The 26,328-nt window shown below is 48.0% G+C and overlaps 9 protein-coding genes across 9 annotated transcripts; 5 read left to right on the top strand and 4 right to left on the bottom strand.

Moving 5' to 3' along the window:
• Positions 1 to 5,908: 5,908 nt before the first annotated feature.
• On the top strand, positions 5,909 to 6,399 carry DSM5745_09853 (uncharacterized protein; the record flags this gene model as incomplete). Its single annotated transcript, XM_026751869.1, has 2 exons — positions 5,909 to 6,015; positions 6,096 to 6,399. 2 exons carry the CDS (start codon positions 5,909 to 5,911, stop codon positions 6,397 to 6,399), a joined length of 411 nt encoding a protein of 136 aa, XP_026599601.1.
• Positions 6,400 to 6,663: 264 nt separating this feature from the next.
• DSM5745_09852 (uncharacterized protein) lies at positions 6,664 to 8,193 on the bottom strand (the record flags this gene model as incomplete). Its single annotated transcript, XM_026751868.1, has 5 exons — positions 6,664 to 6,961; positions 7,010 to 7,480; positions 7,526 to 7,649; positions 7,694 to 7,820; positions 7,867 to 8,193. 5 exons carry the CDS (start codon positions 8,191 to 8,193, stop codon positions 6,664 to 6,666), a joined length of 1,347 nt encoding a protein of 448 aa, XP_026599600.1.
• A 1,410-nt stretch (positions 8,194 to 9,603) lies between these two features.
• Positions 9,604 to 10,975, top strand: DSM5745_09851 (uncharacterized protein; the record flags this gene model as incomplete). Its single annotated transcript, XM_026751867.1, has 5 exons — positions 9,604 to 9,777; positions 9,824 to 10,208; positions 10,267 to 10,384; positions 10,445 to 10,512; positions 10,587 to 10,975. 5 exons carry the CDS (start codon positions 9,604 to 9,606, stop codon positions 10,973 to 10,975), a joined length of 1,134 nt encoding a protein of 377 aa, XP_026599599.1.
• A 161-nt stretch (positions 10,976 to 11,136) lies between these two features.
• Positions 11,137 to 13,340, bottom strand: DSM5745_09850 (Hsp70 family protein; the record flags this gene model as incomplete). The annotated part of the gene is made up of 7 exons (XM_026751866.1): positions 11,137 to 11,559; positions 11,625 to 11,838; positions 11,884 to 12,017; positions 12,064 to 12,166; positions 12,216 to 12,559; positions 12,652 to 13,199; positions 13,271 to 13,340. The coding sequence occupies 7 exons, from the start codon at positions 13,338 to 13,340 to the stop codon at positions 11,137 to 11,139; spliced, it is 1,836 nt and encodes a 611-aa protein (XP_026599598.1).
• A 565-nt stretch (positions 13,341 to 13,905) lies between these two features.
• Positions 13,906 to 15,397, top strand: DSM5745_09849 (uncharacterized protein; the record flags this gene model as incomplete). Its single annotated transcript, XM_026751865.1, has 2 exons — positions 13,906 to 14,941; positions 15,000 to 15,397. 2 exons carry the CDS (start codon positions 13,906 to 13,908, stop codon positions 15,395 to 15,397), a joined length of 1,434 nt encoding a protein of 477 aa, XP_026599597.1.
• A 173-nt stretch (positions 15,398 to 15,570) lies between these two features.
• Positions 15,571 to 18,231, bottom strand: DSM5745_09848 (uncharacterized protein; the record flags this gene model as incomplete). The annotated part of the gene is made up of 1 exon (XM_026751864.1): positions 15,571 to 18,231. One exon carries the CDS (start codon positions 18,229 to 18,231, stop codon positions 15,571 to 15,573), a length of 2,661 nt encoding a protein of 886 aa, XP_026599596.1.
• A 961-nt stretch (positions 18,232 to 19,192) lies between these two features.
• On the bottom strand, positions 19,193 to 20,974 carry DSM5745_09847 (cation:proton antiporter; the record flags this gene model as incomplete). The annotated part of the gene is made up of 6 exons (XM_026751863.1): positions 19,193 to 19,633; positions 19,682 to 20,219; positions 20,266 to 20,359; positions 20,407 to 20,618; positions 20,705 to 20,879; positions 20,938 to 20,974. The coding sequence occupies 6 exons, from the start codon at positions 20,972 to 20,974 to the stop codon at positions 19,193 to 19,195; spliced, it is 1,497 nt and encodes a 498-aa protein (XP_026599595.1).
• A 1,065-nt stretch (positions 20,975 to 22,039) lies between these two features.
• On the top strand, positions 22,040 to 23,558 carry DSM5745_09846 (uncharacterized protein; the record flags this gene model as incomplete). Its single annotated transcript, XM_026751862.1, has 2 exons — positions 22,040 to 22,458; positions 22,511 to 23,558. 2 exons carry the CDS (start codon positions 22,040 to 22,042, stop codon positions 23,556 to 23,558), a joined length of 1,467 nt encoding a protein of 488 aa, XP_026599594.1.
• A 786-nt stretch (positions 23,559 to 24,344) lies between these two features.
• Positions 24,345 to 26,171, top strand: DSM5745_09845 (uncharacterized protein; the record flags this gene model as incomplete). Its single annotated transcript, XM_026751861.1, has 3 exons — positions 24,345 to 24,651; positions 24,713 to 25,076; positions 25,124 to 26,171. 3 exons carry the CDS (start codon positions 24,345 to 24,347, stop codon positions 26,169 to 26,171), a joined length of 1,719 nt encoding a protein of 572 aa, XP_026599593.1.
• Positions 26,172 to 26,328: the final 157 nt, after the last annotated feature.

Below are 26,328 nucleotides of genomic sequence, written 5' to 3'. Positions count from 1 at the left end.
ATTATGGTAAAGCGCTTGCTTTTTTTACGCCTTATTTATATAATCTTATAAGTTCTTATAAAGCTATTTTAAATAATATAAGCGCTTTTTAATAAAAAAATARAATATTAATTTTTTTAGGTTTTTAAGCCTAGGAATTACTAGTTCCTATTTATAACTTGTTATAAGCAAAGCGTAGCTAGTTAAGTTATTTTTTAAGTTATTATAGGTAAAGCGTGCTAGTGGTAAGTATAATACCTAATTACTTTACTAATAATTATAATATATATATAAATATGCCTTAAGCATCTGGTTCTAGTGCTTTATTTAACTATTTAATTAAAAATAATATATTATACTAAGTTATTGCTTAATACATAGTGCTTAATAAAAGGCTATTTAATACTTTAAAATAAAAAATAAACCTTAATTTATTATTATGCTCCGGGGCAACCCTATATTATATATAATTTTTTTAATAAATAGGTTTACCAACTTCTCCGCAGTAATCTTATTAGTAATAAAAAAATATTTTACTTTTTTACTAAACTAATTTATAACTATTAAAATTATATTAAAAACACGCCCTTTATACTTTAATAAAGGTAGGTTAATAATAAAGTTTATAAAAATATCCCTTTATAATATATTTAGTACTAAAAAAGATATTAAACTTCCCTAAGATAGCTATTTTAAAACCTTAAACCTTTAATATAAGAAATATTTTTTAATATACACACGTGTATTTTTATTAAGCTTTTCCTACTAAAACTTACGGGTAAGTAATTTAATAATTTTTTTATAGTTAAAATAGCCTGCATAAAAATTATTATAATATTATTTTATAATTTTATATTATAACACGGGCACGGGAGGTATATAAATAATACCTTTATAAAAAAAAAGTTTTTTTTTCTTATATTATTTAATAATAAAAAAGGCCTGCCTTAAATTAATAAAAATTATACTTTTAAGCTATTATTATAATTAGCTTACAAGAGTATTTTCTTGTTAGGCTATAATTAATTATTATTAAAAGGTATTTATAATTAATTTAGTGGTTTTTTTTTTACTTGCTACCTTTATAATAAATATTTTAAGACTTAAAAATTTTAGGTACTTACAAGCCTGACCGCGCGAAAAAATAGCTAGTTTTTTTAATATTATTTTAGTAGTAATTTATTAGGGGGATAAACTTAACTTTTTTTATAAAGTAAGGAGCATCCTAACTTAATACTTTTTATTTTTTATTATATAATTTAATTACTATAATAATATATTTACTAAATTATACTTACCTAGCTTATACTTTATTTTAAAGTTATAAGCCGCGAGTAATTTTACTTATTATACCTGCCTTTAATTTAAGACCTTTATTATAAAAAAATAGCGTAGGTTATTATAATTATATTACACGTGTATAAGGTATAAAAAGCCCTTAAAATAGTAATACCACTTTTTAAAGTACTTAACTACCGCGAGTAGTTTTTAATTATAAACCTTATAATAAAGCTTTAATTTATATAGCTAATAAAAATAAAAGGCCACAGGGTATTATTAGTCCTATTTTTTTTTACTAGGTAATTTTTCTTGCTTTAGCTGCGTAATAATCCTAGTAATAATAAACCTTAATATATTAGTAATAATAAAAATTTTTTTTTTAAAATTAAAATGCTGTAGTACTAGCGGCCTGGTAAAGTTTAACTTAATTTTTTTAAATATGTTTTTTACATTAGTAGGAAATAAAAAAGGCCTACTTTTATATTTTTTTATTATTCCTACCAAGAGCTAGGTTATTAAACACATTACTTTAATATAGCTAAAAATAAAGTATTAAAAATAGTTTATAAAGCCTAAAAAAACTTATAACTTATAAAATAATATTAATTTTAGCTAATTAATAATGGTTTAGCTACGGTTTAAATTAATAAATATTTTTTTTTATTTAATAATAAAGCCTAAAAACTTTACCTTCTTTTTATAAAAACTATATTTTAATAATTTTRTATATAAATTATGCCTTTTTAATTAATTAAGAACTTCCTAAACATGGTGTATATGTTTCTTTTTTATTTTTAAAAAAATAAGAATATTATTAAGGTAAATAATATAAAACTTATTAAAAATCCTGCTTATAGCTATATTTATATAAGATTAAAATATAGCTAGTATATTTATTAAGCCAAAAGATATAACTATATACTTATAGTAACTATAATAGGTCTAGAATATTATTTTTTATTTATTTTTTCTTTTAATTTATATCCTATAATACATGTTATGTAAATCTAGCTTGGTAAAATATCTTATATTTACTAGCTAATTTATTAGCTTGTTAATACATGGTAATAAATAATAATTCTTGTTAGTTATTATATTTAAACCACGGTAGTTAATATAAAAATATAAAAATTTATTAAGTTTTTAAATAAAAAGTACTAGCGCTCCGGCACTACTTTAAGATAACTTAATTTATTTTTTTTTAAGTATTTTATTAAGATACTTTTTTAATATTTATAACTTATACTAAAAAAAACTATAAATAAAACCTTATAAAGGCTTCTTACCTTTTTTTAATAAGATTTTATGCTTTACTTTACTAGTTAAAAGTTAAGTAGCTTTTTATTTAAAAAAAACTTTACTTTAATAAATATATTAAAGTGGCAGGACCACCTTTATTTTTTTTTTAGTTTTTTTTAGTTAATAAAGTACTATAAGTACTGGTTTCTTGCGCATAGTTTTTATAAATTTTTATAGTATTTTAATTTTAATAAAAGGTGTATAGTTTTACTAGGTCTATTTTATTATAATAAGGTAAAGGTTTAGATCTACTTTAATTATTTAGGGATATTTTAGGACTGCTTAATAATTTTTATAAATAAGATTAATAATATAATATACTAAATTAAATATTTTTATAACTTTTTTTAAATTTTAAACCTAAGTACGGGCTTGCAAACGCCTGTAGTAAAAAGTAAAGGTATTATTAATATACTAAACTAGCTATACCATGCGGTTAATATTTATTTTAATACCTTGCTTTTATAAATATTAAACTAAAATAAAATTAGTATTAGCCCTAGTATTAAGTAGTGCCTTAAACTATTAATTTACCCTATTTTTTTATATTCTAAGATTTATAAGAATAGGAAAAGCAGTCTTTTTTTTTAAATTATATAACTTTAATAACTTAGGGCCAGGGGATTATTATTTATTTTTTACTAGTTTTTTTTTAGGTTTTTTTTTATTTAGACAAGCCTTTAATAAGTGGCTTAATTTACTATAATTAAAATAAAGGCCCTTTTTCTTGCAGTACTTTTTTTTTTTTTTTAAAAAAGTAAGTTACTGCTTTTTTTCTTACTTTTTTTTCCCTTTTTTTTTTTTTAAAAAAGCCGCTTTACTGCCGTTCTAGTTCTATTTTAAGTTATTCTTATTTTTTTTATTTTTAAAGTTAGAACCAGCTCCGGACTTCTTCTCCTCCTTAGCCTTTAAGGCCTTGTTGCGCTTATTAATAGACTCTATATGGATTGCCGCTGTATCCACTTTAAGCATAGTCTGGATTATTGAAGTGCGGGCCCAACTCTATAAAGCAGAGTCCCTAGGAAGTGGTATTTTAAGTGCCTTATTATTTGGTTAAAAAACACTAGGCGGCGCGGTGGCCCTAGTCTGTAACTAGGTTAACCCATATGTATATAAATTTTTTAAAATTTGCCTAGGTTTACTTGTTATTTTAAAGTTTAACTTAACCTTTTTAATAATTACGGGCATCTTTTAAAGCGTTTTAAATAATAAATATAATTTTTTTATTATTTATTTAAAATTTTTTAAAGGCGTTGTAAAAATAGTTTTTTAAATTTTTAAACTAAATTTTAAGCTTTATTATATTTTTCCCTTTTAACTTTTTAACCTTTTTAAACTTAATCTTAGGCTCCTAAAAAGCCTTTTTTTTTTATAATAAAGCTTATAATTTTTAATAACCTTTTAGTACCTTTTTTATATATATTTAAAATTACTAAACCTTTTAAAGCTAGTGTTACTAGCACTGGGTTTTAAAAATAAAATAGCTTTAAAATAATAGCTTAAATTATTTAAGCTTAACTTTAAATTAAAATTAAAAGGATTATTAAAATTAATTTTTTTTAAAGCTTACTAAAAATATTAATAAGAAGTTTAGCATGGGGATTAATAAAAAAATTAATATAAAAATTAATAATTTAATATTATTTTAGCTTTAGGTTATAGGGGTAACTTTTCCTTATTTTTTTTTAAAAAATATTTTAATTTTAATATATAATACTAATTATATTAAAATTAAAAAATAAATAAGCTAGGAGTTATAGTCCTAGGCTACTCCCCCTTTAAAATAGCTTTAGTTATAATAAATTTTAAATTAATAAACTTTAATAATAATATAAAATAACAAGGTAAAGGGTGTATTTTACCCTGTGCTTTACTAAGCTAGTAAACTAAATTATTTAAATTAAGTTTTTTTTTTAATTATTTTTAATAGTAATAGGATCCTTAAGTATAAATAAAAAAGGGGATACTTTTTTAATTATTTAAGTTTAGATTTTAAAAACCTTAATTAAAATGCCTGTGGACTACCTTTACTTACCCTTTAAAAATTTAATTTAAAATATTATTATTAAAAAAATTTAAAAAGTAGTAGGTGCAAGCAACTTTAACTATAAGATTAATAAGTTTTAAAAATTTTTATTAATAATAAAAATATTAATAAAAAAATTTAACTAATAAAAATAAAGTATTTTAAACCCTGTTAAATAATACTAAAAAAGTTACTTAAAAATTTTAAAAAAGGCTGGCTTTAAAGCTACCTTTATAAACTTTTAAGCTATGCTTAAGCTATTCTTAATTAAAAAGTAAATATAGGTTTAAATACTTTATATATAGGTTTTTACTTTAGCTTATATTTAAGGCCTACCCTAGCCTTGCTTAACTAGTAGCTAAAACCCTAAATATTAATAACCTAGTTAAGTTATATAGCTTAATATAATAATAAGGTATGCCAAGCCTTGGCGGCCTAAGGCCAAAGCTTAGGTTACCTAAGGCGCCAACTCCAGACCAACGGTGGATTGGCTCCGGTGACGTCGAACGGAAAAACGTTGGCCCTGACACTAATAAAGCTCACGTGACTGGGAGCCGGGACCTACGATTATCATGCGCTTTGGCCTCCACTTCGTTTCGGCCACGCGCAATTATCACTCCAAGAGACACGTCGGTTGTACCGAGCTAGTAAAATCGCCTTTGCCGCCTCATAGGCTTCCCCAAGAATCTGTCATCACGCTTTTACCCAGCAAAGGGGCAAACCAATCAATCTGTGATCTCTTATTGCTTTTCTTTTATCTTCAGAACGTTAGACGCCAATCAAGCTCAACGGGTTAGACGATCTGGTCCGGACATCGGTAGCTCGTTAAGGCCTCTGACCTCGATTCTTCAATCGCTTGATCGAGGACGTTTTACGGTGTACAGAATTGGCCCAGTAGAAAGAGCCCAGTTACTGGCTACTCCTGGTACAGTATCAAAAGAAAATTGGTTGAGCCTTGTTACGCAGAACTAACCTTTAAATGCCTCTGCCCTTGATTGATCATCAATTGTACTGCTTTACGCCACAAGGAGCGATGCGATTGAGGAAAGGATCGTAAGTGTCAGTGTCTAGGACGATTTTCATTATTTTCTTTCTTCTTAGAACCATGTACAAAGGCATGAAATATATCTACGCTGCTTCCAGCGATCTATAGCATAGGTTAAATATAGAGCAGATCATGTGACTGCGGCTCGCCCGGCCGGTCTGGCCCGTCCCTTGCCGCGACGTCCCGATGACGTCATCTCTCCTCCGGTCGGATAAAACCAAACTGCCACCTTTCTCTCCCCCAGACATCAATCGAACACCCCCTAATCACCAGCCAAAATGCCCTGGTCCTTCGTCCTCCCACAGGCAATCTTTGCCTCGCCGCTCCTCGCAACCCTAACGCCCATCGCAACGGGCTCGACAGTGGGCTATCTCGTGAACCGTGCGTCCCCTCCAGCTTAACCCCATTCTCTCCGCAAAAGCATCCCAGTTCATCCAGTGAAGAATACTAACACGCGCGATCCAGGCCACGGCACAAAACCAAAATACCACACCCTGCGCCAACCCCCGGGCAGCCCACCCCCCTGGCTCTTCCCGCCCGTCTGGACGCTCCTCTACGGCCTAACGGGGTACGCGTCATACCACTTCACAACGCACACGCTCGAGCCGGAAACAACCGTCCTGCAGAGCCTGTACACCGCGCAGCTGGTCCTCAACCACCTCTGGATGCCGCTGTTTTTCGGGGCGCGCAAGCCGGTTCTCGCGGCGGTGGATATGGTGCTTCTTGGTGGGACGGTGGGCGCGATGATGCGGGAGCTTTTCGTGGCTGATCGCGGGGGGTTCTGGCTTTTTGCGCCGTATGCGGCGTGGCTTTCTTATGCGGCTTATTTGAATTTTGGGGTTGGGTTCCTTAATGGGTGGAGGGTTCCGGATGTTGATGGTGCGAAGAAGAGATGAGTAAACTATGGTATTATTTGGAAACAGTTAATTCATCCTTAGCCTAATATTTGTGTTTGTGCAGTTTGGATCAATGAAATATATCGCAGGACTGATTATCAAGCCCGATATGTACTCAACACTAAGCAAGCTCACACTCAATCAAACTCTCCACGCCCCGTCGTCTCGTCCAAATCTTGACGATCTTCAACCCAACCGACGCCGTCAGCTCGCGCCACTGCTTCTCCGTGCGCTCCTGCGACGCAAAGTCCGCCATCATAATGATATCCAGGCTCGTCGTCTCCCAGTACGCGTTCGTGGAGGGTATCACGTTCTCGTTGATCAGGATCTTGCTGTATCCGCGCTTCATGGCGGGGACGAGATTCGAGAGAATCCGGCGGCAGTCGGCGTCCGCCCAGTCGTGCAGGACTGAGTGCATGTAGTAGGCCCGTGCGCCTAAAGGATCATTAGCCGGTGTAAACTAGACAAAGACAAGGAAGGTACGCACCCTTAACAGGCTGCTCAGAAAAGAAGTCATGACCCATCGGCTCAATGGCCTTCTGCGTAGCCTCGTTCTGCCACTTCGCCTGGGCAATGACCGCGGGCAGATCCTGGAGGATGAGGCGGCCGGGAATGTTGGGCCACTTGCGGCGGAACTCGGTGAGGTCGTGGCCGACGTTGCCGCCGACGTCGACGAGGAGGACGTCCTCGGGGCCGAGGTTCAGCCCCTCCGTCAGCGACGGCACCGGGTAGAAGCCCTCGTCCATCCAGCTGGGTCGGCCCTGGTGGTAGGCTGTCATGTGGTTGTTGAACTCCTCGCCGTAGGTGGGGTGGTCCTTGAGGAACTCGAAGAAGTGCTTGTCGGTGCGGTAGCCGTCTTGGAATGCGGAGTGGCAGCCGTCGGTGGGGTTGGCGTAGTTTGTTTTCTGGAGGAAGGAGGGGAGGCTAGTGAGGCCGAATGTGATGCAGTTTGTCCTGGGCGGTGTTAGATGGTTCTAAGGGGTTGTGGTAGAAACGTACATGCAGGGGTAGGCGTCGCTGTAGCGCTTGTTGCTGAGGGATGTAGAGAAGCCGTTGCGGCGGTAGGTGTCTTCGGCGGTTTCAACGATGACGCCCATGGTGGAGAGGTGTTTGAGGAGGCGGGCTTGCTGGTTAGCAGTGAACGAGCATGATGACCGGGTAGCATACAGATAAGGAGAACGTCTGCATTCGTAGCTTTGGCAAGCTCATCGACAGTCTTGGGAGTGTCGTCCTTGGACAAAATAACGAAGACGCCAAGGTTGACGCATGTTTCAATGGCGGCGTAGAGTGTGCTCTGCGTACATTAGACGGGATCAGGGTATGGTATGGAAGATATGTACCTGAGACCAGCAGTACCGGATCATGGCCTCGCGAGGAGTTTCGAGTGAGTAAACCAGGTGCCGGGCGGCATCCAGGTACTCGGCGCGGATATCCTCGTCCTTTGTCTCTTCGTATGATGCGCCGAGCTTGCTGACTTTGCTCAAGAGGTCGGGAAGGTCTTCAGGCGCATTGGGACGGATAGCAATGTCATTGTCGAAAGCATCTGGGGCGCGGACGCCGTCAACTGGAGAGCTGCTGCCGGTGCCAATCTCCTGGGTCTGGACAGTGGCATCTGTCTTGGTGGTCACGGTGACATTGTCACTCTGAGTCTGAGCAGTTGGTGCCATTGTAAGGGTCGATGTATCTCGAAGAAAAAGTTGGAAAGAGTGATTAGGGATGAAATGAAAGGGGGAGCGGGATTGGAAAAGGCATGGTCAATGCCTGCAACAAGCAATTATAACGAACGATTGCCCGGTCCCTCGGTTCCCCTGAGAGCCGGGATATGCTGCGGAGTAGAAGATGGAGAAGACCTTGCACACGGTACGCTATCGCCGCTCATGGGCCAACCGTTACAGCGCCGTTGATGCCATGGCAATGTCAACGGGTGGGGAGATTCGTCAAGCCATTCATACCCACAATTGCTCCCAGCTAACCGTTTATCCCTTGTCCAGACGGGCCGACTTTGGCAGCACACTGCGCTGAAGGAGCGCTAGCAGGCTAGGGTGCTGCAGCGCGACCGTTACGCGGCGATCTTCATCAGCCGTACAAAGATAGCAACGCTTGCGACGGATAAATGCACCGTCGTTAGCGTGTATTGCTGATGGAGCCTACTCGTCACTTCGCTGCGTTGGGACGGAGGGCACCTGCCAGCTAAAGCTATCCAGTCGTTCTTGTCTGGCAGCCCTTCCGGCCGAGGGTCTTCCACGCGTCGCATTCCCAGGGACAGAAATTCGGATTGTCATCAAGTCGTGCAGATTTGGCTCTGCAGGATTCGACCCCTGTAAATGACCCGAGTTCCTGGGCGAGTCATGCAAGCCACTGGCGTACATGGGAGACACGGAAGTTCCGGATAGAAATCACCGAACTGCTTGTCTGCTTTCTGTCCAATTGGAATACCACGGGGGCGCATTTGCCGCAATGGACGTTTGAAAACGGTTCAATTCGGCAATTTCAGGTTTGGCCCCTGGCGCCGTCTCCTCCTCAGCGTCGAGCGAAGGTGCGAAACTAAACGTCCCGAGTCAAGATTGGGCACCAGCAAAGTGGGAACAATATAAAGGCCATGGCAAGCCCATCAGCCTGCCAATCACCCCGAGCTCTGGCCGCGGCCCCACAAACCGCTGTCAACCGTTGAGGCCCGGTCCTTCTCCAACAAGCCGTCCTGGCTCCACCGACCCATCTGCTGGTTTCTTCAGCGCCATACGAGGCAGGTGGACCAGCGCCAGGATGCGGGTTAGCACTTGGCGTGTGCTGATCCAGCTCAGCTTCTGGCCCGTGTGCATATCCTGCATATCTTTTCTGGGACTTTGTTCAGTGCCCAGTGCCCACACGAACAGGTTGACTGGTCAGTGCCACCGTCAGGAGTTTGGGGCTGGACGTGTCAGTTACCAGGTCAATGCAGGATTGCTGAAGACGACTCTGCAACAGGGGTAGCTTACCTTACCCCTGCAATTCTGCAGACGTATATTGCGTAGGTTCCCGATCGATCTCACCACGTCCCAACTCTCCGGACCTGGAACTGGTGCCATACTGCTTGCAGAATGAGTTCTACCGTGCATCTTGGAAACCCCAGCGATGACAAGGGCCCCAAGATCCTTGCGGTCCTCTGGGGCCTGACGGGCTTTACAATGGTGATTGTCGCCGCCCGCATGTTCATCCGAGGGAAGATGCTGCGCAACTTCGGGCCAGATGACTGGCTGATTGCGTTTTCAATGGTATACTCACTTTGCCCCTGTCATCTCATGAATGCTGACGAGACAGATGATGGGCATCGTGTACTGCGCCATAACAACAGCCAACATCGCGATCGGATACGGCAAACATGCATACGTCCTCGATACGTCGACAGTCGAGGAAGCCACCTTTCTGAACACGCTGAGCTTCCTCTTCGGCATCGTCTCCTTCTCCGTACCGAAGCTCGCCGTCGCCGCCATGCTCAACCGCATCCTCAACCCCAGTCTCGTGCAGAAAGCGGCGATATGGGGCTTGACAGGTCTGGGCGCTGTTATATCTGGAATCTGCATCATCATCCTCTTTACCATGTGCGATCCCGCGCATGCGCTCTGGCACACTACACTGGTCGCGGAAGGGAAGGCTACGTGTCGGGATACCTGGATTCTGATTAACTATGCCATCTTCACCGGAGGTAAGTACTCAATCATATCTGGGCAACCTAGTACCACTGACACCCGCTAACTTCCCAGCGTACTCTGCATTCATCGACCTCTACCTCGCGATCTATCCCGCCTTCGTCCTCATGAAACTCCACATGTCGCTGCGCAAGCGAATGGCCCTCTGCGCCGCTCTAGGCCTGGGCGCGATGTAAGCACCAACCATCACCACCCTCCATCCCCATCTTGAACAACAAAGCTAACGAATCAGCGCCTCCGCAATGGCCGTCGTAAAATGCACACAGGTAAAAGGCCTCGCCGACAAAAACGACTACACGTGTACGTCCGTCCCTCAACCCTCCCCATAAAACAACCCTTACTCCAGGGCTAACTAACACCCTCCCCGGAAACAGACGGAACCGCCGACCTGGTCCTGTGGACAAACGTCGAGTCCGACGTCGTGATCATCGCCTCGTGCATCCCAACCCTGCAGCCGGTCCTCGAACTCATCCTCGGCAAGCGCAAGCTGTCCTCGTACAGCGGCAGCAAGAACAAATACAAGGGGTCGCAGCAGCTGCACGACTACTCGCACTCGCGCAGCCAGAGCAAGATGAATAAGTCGGCGCGCAAGACGGACCTTACGATTACGGGCGTCGAGAGCCAGGAGAGTATACTTAGGGATGAGGGGGGCGGGCACCCGATGGGCGCGATACGGAGGACGGATAATGTTGTCGTTGAGTATGGGGCCAGGGGGGAGGGCCTTGGGCATAGTGTTGAGAGTCCGGGGAGGGAGTCGTGGTGATGGGCTGGGCTGGGTTTCTTTTGTTGTTGTTTACTATTCGCTATACCCTTTATCGAATCTATGTTTATCTCCACCGTGTATAGCTTGTCTATTTTGCCGTGACTTGCTCTCGAATGATCTATGGATCTAAATCTCAAATACAGCCATGGGTAACTCCACCATCACCAACTCCCAATCTCACTCCCCTCCCCACCCCGCGGACTCGCCGGCATCCACTGCACCTTAATAGGCTCATGCCCCTGCGACCTAATCCTCTTCTCTCTGCTCCAAAGCTGAAACGTCAGATCCGCCGCCCCAACAACAACACGCACATCAAAGACAGCGCGCCAATACCGCGGCCGCATATTGTACCAGCGTCGATTCTTCAACTTGCGGTCAACGTCGTCGGTAATGATATCCAGGCTGCAAACATGCTGCACGCACTCCCCGCTGACGGTGCCCGTGCCGGACGCCATGCTCTTGGGGAGCCTGTACCGCGGCGCCGTGGACATCACGATGTGCACTTTCCAGGGGAGATGTTCTTCGCCTGGTTTGATCTTCAGTTGGAAGTCTTTTGATATGCCGGTGTGGGGGATTGCGTCGCCCTGTGGTATTGTAAGCTCGTCATCAGCGCCGGATACTTAGGTAGCTATGGAAGGTGATGGAGTACCTGGATGATAAGCCATTCGACCTGGTTAATGGCGTAGAGGTTATCGTCTCGCGGATCTCGGCGGACGGGCTCGCCGAGGTGTTTTACTGGGTCGTAGATCACGTCGCAGATGATGCCGTAGCTGACGGGGGAGCAGCGCGATCCGAACATCACGACGCCTTTCTTGAGTTGTTGGATGCGGTCGAGGACGAGGCCGTGGACGACGGCGAGTTGGCTGGACTTGTTAGTGTCTGATGGCAATTGGGATGACGAGGCGTACGGCTCTTCTGCTAGGAGGACTTGTAGTCCGAGGACATTCGGGTGCTTTGCCACGCCGGGGAGGGCGTATCGGTGGTGCAGGCATTCGCGGACATAAGGCGAGCTGCCGAAGCCGCCTGAGAGGACGAGGTATGACTGTCATTGTCAGATGGATCAATTGTAAAATGGAAGGTGCGCTGACTATCCGATTTCGAGGATATTTCTCATCCATCATCTGAATCTGCCCGTCCAGCAGGCTGCACATCTCCATGACTTTGATATCGAACGCGCGCTTCACATAGTCCCTACCTGCACCTTAGCAACCCCTGTTATACATCGACCAATCAATCATACCAAGGAATCCTCATCTGCCCATCATAAATCCCCGCGATCGGAAGATCCTTCACACCAGCCTTCAAACATGGAACCTCAAGACTAAGGTTCGGCGTCCGCGCTGCCTCAGTGCCAAAAGCACATTTTAAACGCTGCCACTTGCCCGTTAACATTGCCCACGCGACAAGATCGGGCGGCTGTGTTAGCTCGTCGCCGTCCGTGAGTTTTGACAGCCGCTCGGCGATGTAGTGGTGTACAGCGCGGTCGATGAAGACAGAGCCGATGGGACGCCCTTCGACGTTGCCCAGTTGCTCGAGCCGTAAAGGTTCTCCGCGGCCTGATGCGAGCCGTAAGACATTGACGTCCTACAGTGTCATCGTCAGCGATCGACCCAATACCTATTTCGCTATCCAAGCCAGGGCAGCCATACCGTCGTCCCACCCCCCGAATCACAAACCAGCACAACATCATCCGGCTGATAATAGTCGCGACAAGCATAAACCGCCGCAGCCTCAGCCTCCGTAAGCCCAATAACCGCCCAGTGCTTCCCATTCGACGCTCCGCTCGCAATAGCGCGATCAAGGAGCCCCCGTATCTCCTCGACCATTCTTACATCCTTCCACGTCGTCGGCACACTAAATATGAATTCCACCCGCATGCGCCCAAACCCCGGTATACTCGTGCTGAAATGCGACACGACCTGCCTGTAAATGCAAGTAATATAATCCCGGAACCAGCGGCGGGCGTCCTGCTGCGTTATGCGTTCGTTTCCGGGTCCGTCGCCTTCGGGGTGCGAGGCGAGATGGAGCTTGAAGAACTCCTTGATATCACCTGCATCCGCGATCCTCTCATCGCATCCAAATCCCCATTCTTGGACGGTTTGGTTATCGGCGGCGTAGAGGAGCGATGTCGGGACTTTGTTCGCAAGTTCGCCGATTAGTTTGCCCGGCCAGCGCTGGATTGTTTTTGGGGGGCCCCATTCTGGGCCGATGCTGTATGCGACTCCTACATAAGACGTGGAGCGATTAGCCTGATGGATCTTAAAGGAGTGGGATGATTAGGCGTTAAAGGGGTACCAGTGCACGTCATGCCAAAATCAATGCCCACCACGATATCCGGGAATCGCTGCTCCTCCCAGTTGGCCATCGAGCGTGCATCTGCCGCAAGCGGCTGGTATACGCAAACTGGGGTCTTGACGCGCTGTGCTCTTTGTCGCGACGCGAATGGTGCCAGAGGAGGGTGACACCAGGCTTAAGATCAGCCAGGCCAATGCGCAGGGCCTGCGCCGCAAGATTCTAGCCTCGCCCATGAAGACCAGGCCAGCCCAGAAAGACAAAGGGGCTAATGTCAGGGGGCATGATAGGCCAGCCTCTCGCGTGCAGTTCAGGCAAAGCACACTTTGTTTTCCTCATGATCCAATCGAATCGACGCCAGAACGAGGATCGTGTTGGTGTTAGGGCTTGTCCAATGGCCTCTGTTCCTGGGACCCAGGGTCTTGAATTTAGGTTAAGCCTTGCCCAGAGCGTCGCTTCAGCTCGTATTTATGGAGATGCTGGTCTGGCTGTTCAATAATGGCGCTTTGTTGTTTGAGCCGCTCGTGTTCGCCTGCTCTCCTGAATTTCAGGTGCGCGATGTGCCCGTTTGCTCTTTCCTCAGCCTCGCACCTGCACTCTCCACTCTCCACAGTTCTCATCTATCTTGAATCTTGACCATGTCCACGCGGACTACAAGATCAGGCTACTATCAGGGCCTTGTTCCAGGCGATACCATCCCGGCCTTCGCGCCCGCCGAGACGATATTTGGCACCGACACCACCACCGCCCCAGCGACGACGAGAATCACGTTTCCCGAACCCGGGGGCGCAACGGTCGATCTCTATACGACAAGCATTTCGGACGCAGCTGTCGCGGGAGGTTTTCGGGTGTCGACCGTCTCGAGCACCTTGACTGCGAACCCGGAAATGAGCACGAGCACGAGCACGAGCAGAGGCACTGGCGCAGCGAGACAGTCAGCGATGGACGATGCAGACCCAACGACCGAATCCACTACAAGGGCACCGTCAGGGACAATGGCCAGCTCTGCCTCGAACGCATCGACAACAAGCACGCAAACGCAACAACCCCCCAGCCTCGCCTCCGGATCTCACAACTCCAACAACGTCAGCAACGGCGCCCTCGCCGGCGCAGTTGTCGGCAGCATCATGGCCACCGCGCTCATCACCCTCCTCCTGACAATCCTCTTCATCCGACACCGCCAGAGACAACAATCAAAGGCCGGGGGCCTGGGAAGCAACTCCATCTGGACATCGGACCCGGTTTCAGAACCCGGCCTCGTGCTGGCCCAGGAGAAGCAGACGCCCAACACCACAACCGGGTTCGATACCCTAATTGCGGGCATAACGCCCCAGCCCGCCGACGAGGACACCGTGCGGTCCCGCATCCTCACCCTCTTCGATCAGGTCGCGCTGCATGTGGACAATTACTACGTGCCTGGGTCGACGCCGGCGTATCTTTCGGATGATGCGCTTGCCAGACTGGAGCGTTATAACTCGGGATATCTTCCTGCGGCGATTGGGAAGATGTTGGGGCAGCGGAGTATTCGGCGGCCGGTTATCACGCACGCTCTAATCTACACATTGTTATACGCGATTCGGCCGGTAGGAAGAGCTCAGGGGCAAGGGGCGGAAGCAGGCGCGCTTCTGCCCAGGGTCTTCGCTGCGCAGCCGGAGATTAGAGAGTCATCTTCATGTGGGAATAGCCCACCCTCATTGACTGTTTGCAGTCGTACTGACTTATCTTCCTTCAGCAACAGACTCCGCCCTCTTCACCTGGCGCATGCTAACAGCATACCTCCACACGCACTCCGCGTCCGCATCCAAAGAACGCACTCCCCTCCCCACCGCCGAGTCCCTAGCAACCGCCTTCACAATCGCATTCACCCCCTACAGCTTCCCGAGCTTCACGGCCGAAGAGCGAACCGCGCACCTTACAACTCTGGCAAATTCTGCGTCGGAACTGGGGCTTTGGCTCTTTGGTCAGCCGTGCACGTTTGAGATCGTTTGGGAACGATCCGGGGGCGCGTTTAGTGTTATGCCGGGGGTATACAAGACTGTTGATGAGAGGGGGGTCAGGCTTGAGGGGTGGGTTGAGCTCGTTGAGGGCGAGAGGGTACTGTATCCGGCTCCGGCCAGGGGGGAAGCTTAGATTTACTACATAGAAGGTTTGCTTGCGTTTAGAAACGGAGCATGGGTTATTCGTCCATCTAGAGAGCAAGATTCTTATCGTTTTGAACAAGGGGAAATATTACACTATTATACTACACTATCTCCGCTTAGGGTATCTTAGTAAATGCACTGGTCGGGTATACTGCAAGAAAATCACATCGTCCGCCCCTGCGCCCAGCGCCAGGAGAGCATATCCAGCAACTCAGTATCCAATGTGGCGACAGATGCAGCGGACCCAATGCTCTCCTGCGCCGAAACCGCAGTGGAAACCGTGGGCGTCGGACTCTGCGCCCCGAACCTGGTGGGCGTTCTATTCTCCTTCACCTCCAACTGCACAGGCTCATCAACAACGACCTCCATCCCGGCGTCCTGCCGCTGCACTGCCAGGTCCCAGGGCGAACTCTCCGGCTCTGTTAAATGCAAAGTAGAGGCCCGCCGTTGAGAGGGATACACATTGCAGGTGTCATTTCCACTGTGCGACGGCCCTCGCCCTATCTCAACCTCAACCTTCTCCTCAAGCTCGGCAAGCTCATTTCCGGCCTGAACCTGAAGCGTAGAATATACGCCCCGCAGCCGCACCAACACCCCAGCCAAACTCGCATTGCACAGGACCAGCCTCTCGCGCTTCTCCTTCGCTTTCCGTGAGTCGCGCATCATCCACTTCAACTGCGTCTTGAGACCAAGTTTGCCTTTCTTCGTCTGCCGATCGATACGTAGTCCTTCCGTGAGAATCAGGATCTCACGCATCGCGACCTCGGTGTCGGAGATCGTCTTGCTGATCCAGATATTTTCACCTGGTGTGAGGCGGTGGGATACGAGGTCGAAAAGGTGTCGGGCTTGCGAGATTTGGGTCTGGACGTGGGATGTAAGTGCTGGGAGTGGTAAATTGGATATGTCTTTTGGCGAGGGGGTGCTGGTCGGTGGTGATTGCGGCGTCGGTAGGGAAAGTATTGATGTTGATGTTGTTGAGGCTGCGCTTGAATTCGATGAGTTCGAGTGGTTTGAGGGTGAGGAGAGCATCGAAGGCGAATGGAATGCTGATGTGGGTGCGGCTCGCAGGGCGCTCGCCCCGGAGGCGTAGGCAGTTTGGGTTGGTCGATGGGGTTGTCCTTGAGAAGGACGGGGATGGTCCGGCATTGGAGGCGTGATGTGTAGAGATGGACTGGGAATCCTGGTATGCAGCACACACTGCCCTGGCGCTTGCGGGCGCGGAGGTAGAAGCGGGTAGTCAGGCCCTGGAAATGCAAGATATTCGGGTGCTATGGGAGGTACAACGATATGCACCGGACCTGGTGTTTTGTCATGCACCATCCAAGTCGGCCGGGAAGCTTGAGGCGGAGAGGGAAACAGGGGCAGATAGTCCGCATCGCGCGAAATTGACGGCCCTTGCTCAGTGTCCAGCGGTATTTTCGGAGGGATTGGCGGCGATGTAATATCAGATGGTGGTGGCGTTATAGTCAAGCAATCCGGCCGAGGATGCACAGCAGGCTCCAGATCCGGAAGATCATTTCCAATCCAGCTTGGGGTCTGCGTATACGCTCGTTCTGGTATCGGAGAAACCGGGTGTGAGTTGAGCGGCGTGAACCTGTTGACGATCATCGTATCATAGATTGGCTTGGTCAACGGTATCTGGAGAGATTGGGTCGATGTACGGTGATTCAGTCGCGGGAGAAAGCTCCTCGGGATGTCAAGGCTATGAGATCGGCCCTCGAGCGACAAACCGGCTTCTTCGGTGCTGTTATATGATAAAGGCTCCTTGGAAGTTCTGGAAATCGACTTCACCGTCTGCAGAGACTGCGTGGATGCGCGGTGGTACAGACGCTGGACATCGCTCGTCCTTGCAAGGTCTATACTACGTGTGCGTGAACTATTGGTGCTCTCGAAGGACGAGCGCGATGAAGGGGGTTGTTGGATTGGTATTGCGTCGGACGTTGGGATCTCGGTCTCTGGGCGCGGGCTTGGTTTGCCATGAAGGGCCAGTTGCGTTGAGCGGCCTGCAAGGACGTCGATCGTGTGATTGCAATTGCGACCGGTGCGTCGAACGTGGTCCTCCAACGAAGATCGCGAGGCCGGCGGCGAGGGCTCCAGGTCTGTGGTATGGTTATCATCAAGGGCGACTGTCCTCGTCTCCGAGCCTTGGGTGGGGGCATCCGTGGGAGCTGGTGCGGTCGAGTTTTCCCCGGTGAAACCAATATTATTGGTTCGATTCAGAACATTGGCCTGCGAAGGCGATCCCGGTCCGAGCGGCGGGGGAGAAGGTTCTCGAAGGGTTATGATCGGGCTGGAGATGGGTTCGGTAGGAAAAGGGTCGCTGCTGGCGTTGCGGTACGGGGGATGCGGTGGGTGGACGATCGTTACGGGCGTAGTCGGGCGGATTATGGCTTCGCTGACGCTGCGACCGTGAGCTCCTCTTTGAGCGGCACTGAAGATTTTATTATGGCCAAGACTGGACACTCGGGATCGCGAACTGGCCGGTGATGTTGGCGGTTTAATGATCGGGAGGACGCGGCCGTTGGGAAGGTGGAGGGCCAGGGTTGGGCGCGTGTTCAGCAGCGGAGTCGCACTTTCCACAGCAGCGTTGTTGGTCGCTGAGCTTCCGATTCCCAGCACTCTAGAGGCGATATCTAGGGAACGTCGTGAAGGTTGAGCTTGGGAATCAATGGAGTTGTTGCGGGTTGGAGCTGAGGGGGATGGGAGGCGATTTGAAGGCAGGGTAGACGCCGGCGTCGGGGCTGCACTCAAGGAGGCATTCTCGTCGATGTACTGGCGGTAGAAGCGCGGAGACGGGCCTCTCGTTTGCCCTTGCGTTGACATCTTGACGTGGGTCGATGCATCTGGGCGATCAGCAGCAGCTAAGGTGAGCTGGGGATGCAGGAGCTGGAGCAAGGAGATAAGTAATGGGAAGTCGAGAAGCTCCCAGGGAAAGGTTAAGCGGTGGCAGTGTCAGATTCTGGCTGTGTGATGCGTGTGATGCAGCCTTTGGAGTGGCTGCAGTGCAATCTCAAAGAAAAAGGAAATACGAGCGTGGCGCTCCTTCAATTGGGGGCTCCCCTGGCAGGCTGGCCCCTAGCTAGGCTGCCTATTTTTGGGCCATCTAATCCGTGGAGTTCATAACTCGCCCAGGTTCGAGCCTCGTGAGCAGAGAATGGAGAAGATTGGACATGGCCATGCAATATGGGGATGTGTAGTGTAGGTATGACGAGCATTTGCAGGACCGTCCCCTGTGACAATGTTGTGCTCTAACCTTAGAGCAGATACTTTCGCCCCATCCCAGCAGGCTCCAAAGGCTGGTTACACGGGCTGTGCAAAATGATCTTAGTGGACAGTCATGGTCACCCAGGGGCGGACTTGCTCCCACAGGCCCGACCGACGGTGCTACGCTGGCTGCTTGCTTGACAGTTGGCAGTTTCAGCCTTGCGTCTTGGTCTCTTCAAAGTTCATAGTCTTATGCTGCTCTGGGCGCAGAAATCCCTACCGGTATGAGCTCACAAGGAATCCATAACGATTGCCAACCTCCAGGCTCCTCATCGCGTATTCTCTGTTCCCGATCAGTTTGTTCCCACTCGAGACCACTCTACTTCTTGCACGATGTATATTTGGAGAGGTCAACTAGCATAATCAGGGCGGCGTTCACAACATAAACGGGCCTTTTCAGTCAACCCTAGCCAGGTATACTTAGTACCGCCCAGCTATACCCCAGGTCAAGATCATACGCGCTACTAGTACCACTAAGTTTATAGCACGGATTCTTATGCCTACCTATGTATATGGCACCTCACGCAACCGACCCTGCAGGTGGCTGAGCCTCCTGAGGTTGTAACCCCCACTCCCCATCGCCAATCCGCTTCCCATAGAACTTGACCAGGAGCCCAACGCTGACAGGACCAATAATCGTGTTGAGCAGGATAGCCCAGACGCCCGTGATGAACCCCTCCTGGCTAACATACGACGTCTCATTGTATCCGATTTCAATAATCAGCAGCCCGATCTCCCCTCGCGCGACCATCGCTGAGCCGAGGAGAAGCCCGGAGAGCCAAGTGGTCACTCTGCCTTCATTCGCTGGCTTCTCGTTGAGCGTCTCGGTTCCCGATGCTGCCTCTACCTCCTCGTCTCTTTGTCGCCTCGCGTCCTGAGTAGCCCGAGGTGGCCGTCGGGGTTCGTCAGACTTTGACCGGAATACGGCCTGCCAAAGCGGCACCCACATCCCAACGACAAACTACACCATCATCAGCAAGCATCCACAACTCCAAAAGCAATCCCCTACCTTCGCAAAAACCATCAACAACGTAAACACAACCCCCCTCCAAATCCTCCTCCCAGTCCAAAGCTGCACAAACGGAATCGCAAACCCAATACTCGCAAAGAACAGCGGCTCCATGAGGTACTTCTGCACATCCACCAGGTACCGCTCAAACGTATGCACAAAGGTCGGACTCTTATGTTCCTCCCTCTCGCCCTCCTCGCGACTCATAACCACAAACGGACTCTCGGGGTGCTTGGAGGGGATATACGTGAGAAACGTCCCAGCAAGGAACGCGCCAAAGAGAATCGATGTCCCCGTGTACGCGGCGATAGCGATGAACGCGCACAGCACGAGCGCCATGAGAACGATGTTGGAGATATGGTCGTACCGCGCGAAGTGGTTCTCGATGTACCGCCGGAAGAGCGGTGCGAAGACGTACTTTGTTACCAGCGGGGTGACGATCGACATCCCGAGTGAGGCGACGATTGGGCGGCCGATTAGCCAGCCCAGGTTGACGTGGTGGTTGCCGGAGCTGAGTTCGCCTAGGTCGGAGATTACGCTGGTGGGCTGGTTAGTGGTGTTTTGAGGGGAAGGAGTATGCGTACCTGGACATGACGAGACCGACCACATCGTCAATCACGGCTGCGCTGACAAGAACGGACCCAACGCGCGTTTGACCCAGGTCGACTGTCTTCGAGGCTGAAGAGATAACAGCGAATGTCGTTCCTGCGCTCGTCAACACTCACCCAACAATCCAGATGGAAAGGAAAGAAGTCTATACCAAGCGAAGTAGCCGACAGCGCAGCCCCAATAATAAACGTCTCGACAGCCCCAAACCCAAACCCCAGATAGAGCAGTAAGTACGAAAGCCCAATCGGAAAGGCCACGCCCGTCGCAGCGCCCAGCATACTCAGTATGAAGTTCTGCTTGAGCAGGTCGATGCGTGCGCCGAGACCTCCTACGCACAAATCAGCGCGACATTCACTGCTGCGATAAAGACGAGCGGACATACCTTCAAAGATAATAAGTATCAGCCCCACATACCCCAACGTGATGAATGTCTGCTGCCACTCGATATCAAGGATATCGGCGAGCGGGCGCCCGTAGATGATGCCGACCGCGATATGCCCGATTATGCCAGCGCGGATGATCTTGGCTGAGATCCATTCTGCCAGGGAGAGGAAGAGGAAGAAGGAGATTATCACGAGAATTTGGACGACTGTAGCGTTATTAGTTTGGATTCTTGAAGGAGCTGGCTATTGGAACGGGAGGTGTACTGCTGGGCTCATGATACTGCACGAAGCCGCCGGCCATTGGCGCGAGCTTGTTTTTTGAGGGGTGCTTTTGCAGGGTATTTGGACTGGGGTTCCCAGCTTATTTAGAGTCATTGTGCTGAAGAGCGGTTACATCATTGTTGCATTGGCCAAGGGTTCATGGTGGATTGGGTCCATGACTCCGGGTCCACATGGAACCATTTAAGCGAGTCTAGGAGGCTTCTAATATGGTTCGATCTCAGATATTAATCGGTTAAGGTCTTTACAGAATATATGGATGGTAGTACCTCTGCAGTTGCAATATCGTCTCGTAAAGCCCTTCCCTGTTGGTGATTCCCCTGGTTTATAGAAGTCTTCTGCACCCTGCACGATGGGATGGCGCTATAGATATCATAGACAACTTCGTCTTTCTGGCATATCTACGTAACAAAATAAGGGTCATGGAGTAATGAAACCTGCAAGTGGTTCTTGGTGCCTGCTTTAGTATTCTTTGACAGCTTCACTAGCAGCATTTCGCAGTCAATGCTGTATTCAAGGTCAACGGGGCTTTCTTTCTTTTTGTGAGGAAGGTCCTTATTATCTGGATTTGTAGCTGAAGCCTACTTCTTCCCAATGCAACTCCTTGCTTGTCCATCAACACTGCAACTTCTCACTCAACCTTTGCAGCTTTTCAATATCAGTATCAGAACAGGATCGTTCTTCCCACCATCGATATCAGGACAGCATCGTTCTTTCCACTTACATTCGATCGCTCCTTCTGTCTTCGGCAACAACGACTAGTTGGCTCTGGAAGAAGGTGGAGGATGACGAATCCCACGAAAAAGCGAACGCCTACCAGTGAAGATGAGCTCGTAGCTAAAGCTAAACGGCTCAAAACAGACAACACACCTGGCCCCTTGAATTTCGATGTCATCTATATCATATGGTCATATCTCCCAGCACCTGAGCGTGTGCGCTTGGAGAGGGTGAGTAAGGAATGGCAACAAATGTCACAGAAATGGTTTGCAAGTATCAAGACTCGGCTTCTGAATGGACCTGTGGAGCCAGCTGTTCCACTGGACAGACTCTCCAACACGGAGTGCAAGCAGTACAGTACGGGGACAACATGACCTTAAGTTCAGCTTCCTCCTCCAGATGGCTGACGCGTACAGTTTGTCAACTGGATGCGATGCAAAGGGGCCACGCAACGTCAGCACTCATGCTTGAGTACACAAGCGATAGATATAACCGTTCTTCTCCTATATGCTGGCGTCGAGACTTTGCGGTGTTGATTGAAGTCCCTCCAGAATGCAAACGCCGCGGGCTTTATCGACTACGCAAATCTCCCGTCACCACTTTGCGATGGAGGTGGTACCCTGGCCGTCAACCCCCAGGATGGCAAGGGGCTGAGACTGTCCCAGCAACACGCTTCATCGACCTTGGTCGTAAAAAGCACACGATTTTCCACGTCGCGGCGAATGATGATGGAATCCTGTTTATACAGATGGCTCTCGCACCGCCCAGACGTCCATGTAGGGGCCTAAGGTAACAGGATCCGGCCTCCAGGATGAGACTTCTTCCTTGCTAACAGACGCAGGGTTACCAATGTCGTTTATTCCTGGGCCGACGATAAGATCCTGTGGCTGGAGAACATCAACGGGCTCTCTGGCTATTATTACGGGATGCGCTACCTACTTGGCAGAGAGCGGCTTTATACTATCTCAGGTTGCGAAGAGACCTATAATCACAATCTTATTGCTGAGGACTTTCGCTCAGGGTCACGACTGTACAAAACCGGTTATCCTGTTCACCAGGATGCTGTCGATACCGGGCAGATGAGACTCCTTCAAGCCACCGACGACGACGAACTGTTCGTGCATCTTTCGCCCTGTTTAGGTGAGAACATTTGCGAATTCCACATTGTCAGGGTAAGCTGCGGCGTTTACATTGGACACTTGAAGCTTCTCGGCGGCGGACTCAATCTCGACAATATTCTTACCCACCCTGCAAGTGGGCAGATGGCTGTCATAGATATTGTTGAGGAATGGTTCCCTTCACTTATGCTTGACGCCCATCCATTGCTATTTGACAGCCGATTCGTCATCCTGAGCTACTATTCTTACAATCAAGAGACCGGGTATGCGCTGCTCCACACCGACGCTTTGATGGCAGGCCCTAGATCCGATCCACTCCAGAGCCATTTCAATTACCGCCTTATATCTCCAGCCGCCATCAATCCGTTCTACAGGACAGCCATCTTGTCATTCATAGATTGTCCACCCACCCAACAAACCAAGTCTTCACAGCGGTCGTTGTGGAGCTACCCCTTTGTCCCGACTGAGGAAATAGCCATCCGTCGCGCTGTTAAGGCAATCCTAAAACTCAGGTATGACCAGATTTCTCTCCCGCGTCCTCCTCTCCGCCAATGTTGGGTTCTCGGCGACGCGGTGAGGATCACCGCTTCTCCTGAGTCGGCTGGGGAGACAGGCATCGGCACGGGACAGAGAAAAGAGGCAGTAATGACTGAGACTGGATTGAGGTGGGACTCGCGTTTTACTGGCAATGGAGATGCGGTCTTCACGTCATCTTTGAGCCCGAGCGCTTGCACTGAGAATGCGAGCTATTTTCTTGGTTTTGCGGGATAGATGGACAATAGCATGATCTGAGGGGTCCTCTTAGTCTACTTTATGAGATAGGGAAAATGGATACTAAGTTTGACTGTGTATAATATACGAGAGTGTGTTGCCTTTTCTCCGCAGATAGAGCCAATTCAGGGCCCTGGGTGCCCTACTGCGTAAGGTTGAGTCCGCAACGACAAGGGAATGAACCGAAAGAGGTTCAGTACAAGATCTCTCTGCAGTTTCCAAGGTCATTCTTCTACTGTTGATACGTATAGTCCACTTGCAATATCATTGGCGGCAAGTACCGGGCATAGTAACTAAATTGCTGAGAAAACCAATCTAAGGCGTGCCAGCTACAGTTCAAAAATGATATGCAGAGAATGAAGAGCAGTAGACTGTGAATAGAAGCTTCTCCTCGCAAGCCAATGTTCTTGCTCTTTATGCTGTGATGGGATACAGCTAATAATGTAGGCCATTGGCTTTTCCACCCTTCTGCACTTTGTGAATTGCATTCACTGCCATACAGTGGCAGACTCACTAAAGATACTCCTCCTCCCTGGTGTCTGAACAACTTGGAATCTTCCACATATCCTTATATCTACCTTCTTCAACTCATCAAGGTTTTATCTTGTCACTTCATCCTCCCATAAGCCCCGCAGTTCTTGTCAATAGGCATTGATTCGTGGTATTTGTTTGTTGAAACCACTGCACCATCAACTTCAAGCTATCAAGAATCACCGCACTCTTTAACCGCCTTCGCTCGCTTACTCTGATCCCCTCATCGAATCCCGGGCACCGCCCAGACCGACCATGTCCCAGCCCACGAAAAAGCGGGATTTCGAACCTGAAGGACACCTGGACTCCCGCCCAGCGAAAAGGGTCAAAGCAGACAACTCCGCGCGCGTTGGTCCTGTTGCCCGCCTGAACTTCGACGTCCTCCAAATTATTGCATCGTACCTCACGCCTCGAGAGATCGTGTCGCTCGAAAGGGTCAGCAAGGAATGGCAAACGCGGACTCGGGACTGGCTGACCAGGGCCGCATATCGACTGACGGCCGAAACAACGCACCCGGCGATCCAGCTAGGTGGGCTCTTACATCCAGAACAGAAACACTATTGTGAGTTATAGCCCCTGGTAAAAGTTCACTGCGCTACCCTTTCTGGGCCTAATCCTTTCAGTTCGCTTGCTGCATAATTTGAGGAGCGGCAATGCAGTCTCGGCGCACATATTGGATTGTCGTGACGAGCGAGGCCGAGTCGAGGTTATTTGCTGGCGGCGCGACCTGAAGTTTGCTGCGTGGGTCGTTTCTGGCTCATCGTTTGCTCCAACGTCGCCTCAAACACGCAATCCGTCCAGTGACATACTGTACTGGAGGCAGGTTTCGGCAAACGAAGAGACAATTTCATATATTCCAGCAACGCGCTTCCTCCCACTCACATCCGGGACTCCTGAAGCCGCGTATATTTACCATTTGGCAGTGAATGATGATGGGACTATGTTGGTCCAGTTGACTCTTGACCGAGACCCTGAAGTGCTTGAAAGGTAAGAATATTTCTCGTATTGAATTCAATCTAACAACCTTGCCTTAGGAATCTCGTTTACTCCCCGGATGAGAACAAGGTCCTGTGGAGCGAGTTTACCACCCCTTCAGCGCGCAAGGGGAAGGGCAAGGGCAAGGGCAGTGACAAGAATATCATCATGCCCAGGGTCCCCTACCTCCTGGGCCAAAGCACAGTCTATACTGCCCCGTGGGAGCGCCCCTTCAGATGGATCGTTGCAATCAACTTCCGCACAAGGGCTCAGCTGTGGAAAATGAAGCTCCATATCGCCACTTCAAACTCAAAAAAGGCGCCCACTCGGCATATGCGCATTATTCAAGCAGCAAACGGCGCGGAACTCCTTCTGCACTCCAGAGTCTCCGAGAAGAAGCAGCTGGAGGGGGTGAGCATTATCAACGGCAAAACGGGCATCCGACTTGGACACGTCGAGTACCCTAACCCATCAAGCACCAGTACGCTGCACCTGGATTCCATCCTCGCCCATCCGGCAAGCAGACAGATGGCGATTATCGACATTATATCCGAGTATGGCAATGCAAAACTTTCCGCCCATCAATTCATATCCTGGACCCGCGTCGTTCTCTTAAGCCACTACGCCTATAACCCCAACACTGGGTATTCTCTTCTCCACACCGACGCTCTCCTCGCCGGCCATGCGCACAACCCCTTGCAAGTCCCTAAACGCCCCCGTCCCTCTCAGGTTATCGTGAATCCCTTCTACCGGACCGCGATTGTGTCATCGCTCGAACAGCGTGACCCGAATGAAAGAGCTGAGATGTGCTTTTATAGCTGTGTGATGGAACCCACGGAAAACGCGAAACTTCGCGCGTGCGCTGAGGCTGTTCTAGCTGAACGCTTCAAGAAAGCCAGCGCTGTCCCTACTCTTCGTCAGTGCTTTGTCTTGGGTGAGGTGGAGACGGTTACTGTTCCTTCTATGTCGCGAGATGCGCAAGGTGGAAAGGCACGAGAAGATCTGAGGCTGCCGGACTTTAAAGTTAGCGATTCTGGTCACTTTACGGACGATGGGAGCGTTGTGGTTTGCACTGGGCATCCACAGTATTTCCTGCGATTTGGCTAGAGGGGATGGTTCATTGTTTGCCTACTGCGGGTCTCCGCTTAATTGAAGCTTTCCCTATGTCAAACGAAATGATAACATAATGATACGGAGATACTACTTGTATGATCACAGATATGCGATGTTGTTGTTGTTCAAGCCGATCCCTTCTAAGCAATAG

The sequence above is a fragment of the Aspergillus mulundensis genome, assembly GCF_003369625.1.
Source record: "Aspergillus mulundensis strain DSM 5745 chromosome Unknown scaffold_13, whole genome shotgun sequence".
Taxonomy (NCBI): Eukaryota; Fungi; Ascomycota; class Eurotiomycetes; order Eurotiales; family Aspergillaceae; genus Aspergillus; species Aspergillus mulundensis.
This window is presented reverse-complemented; position numbering and strand designations above follow the sequence as displayed.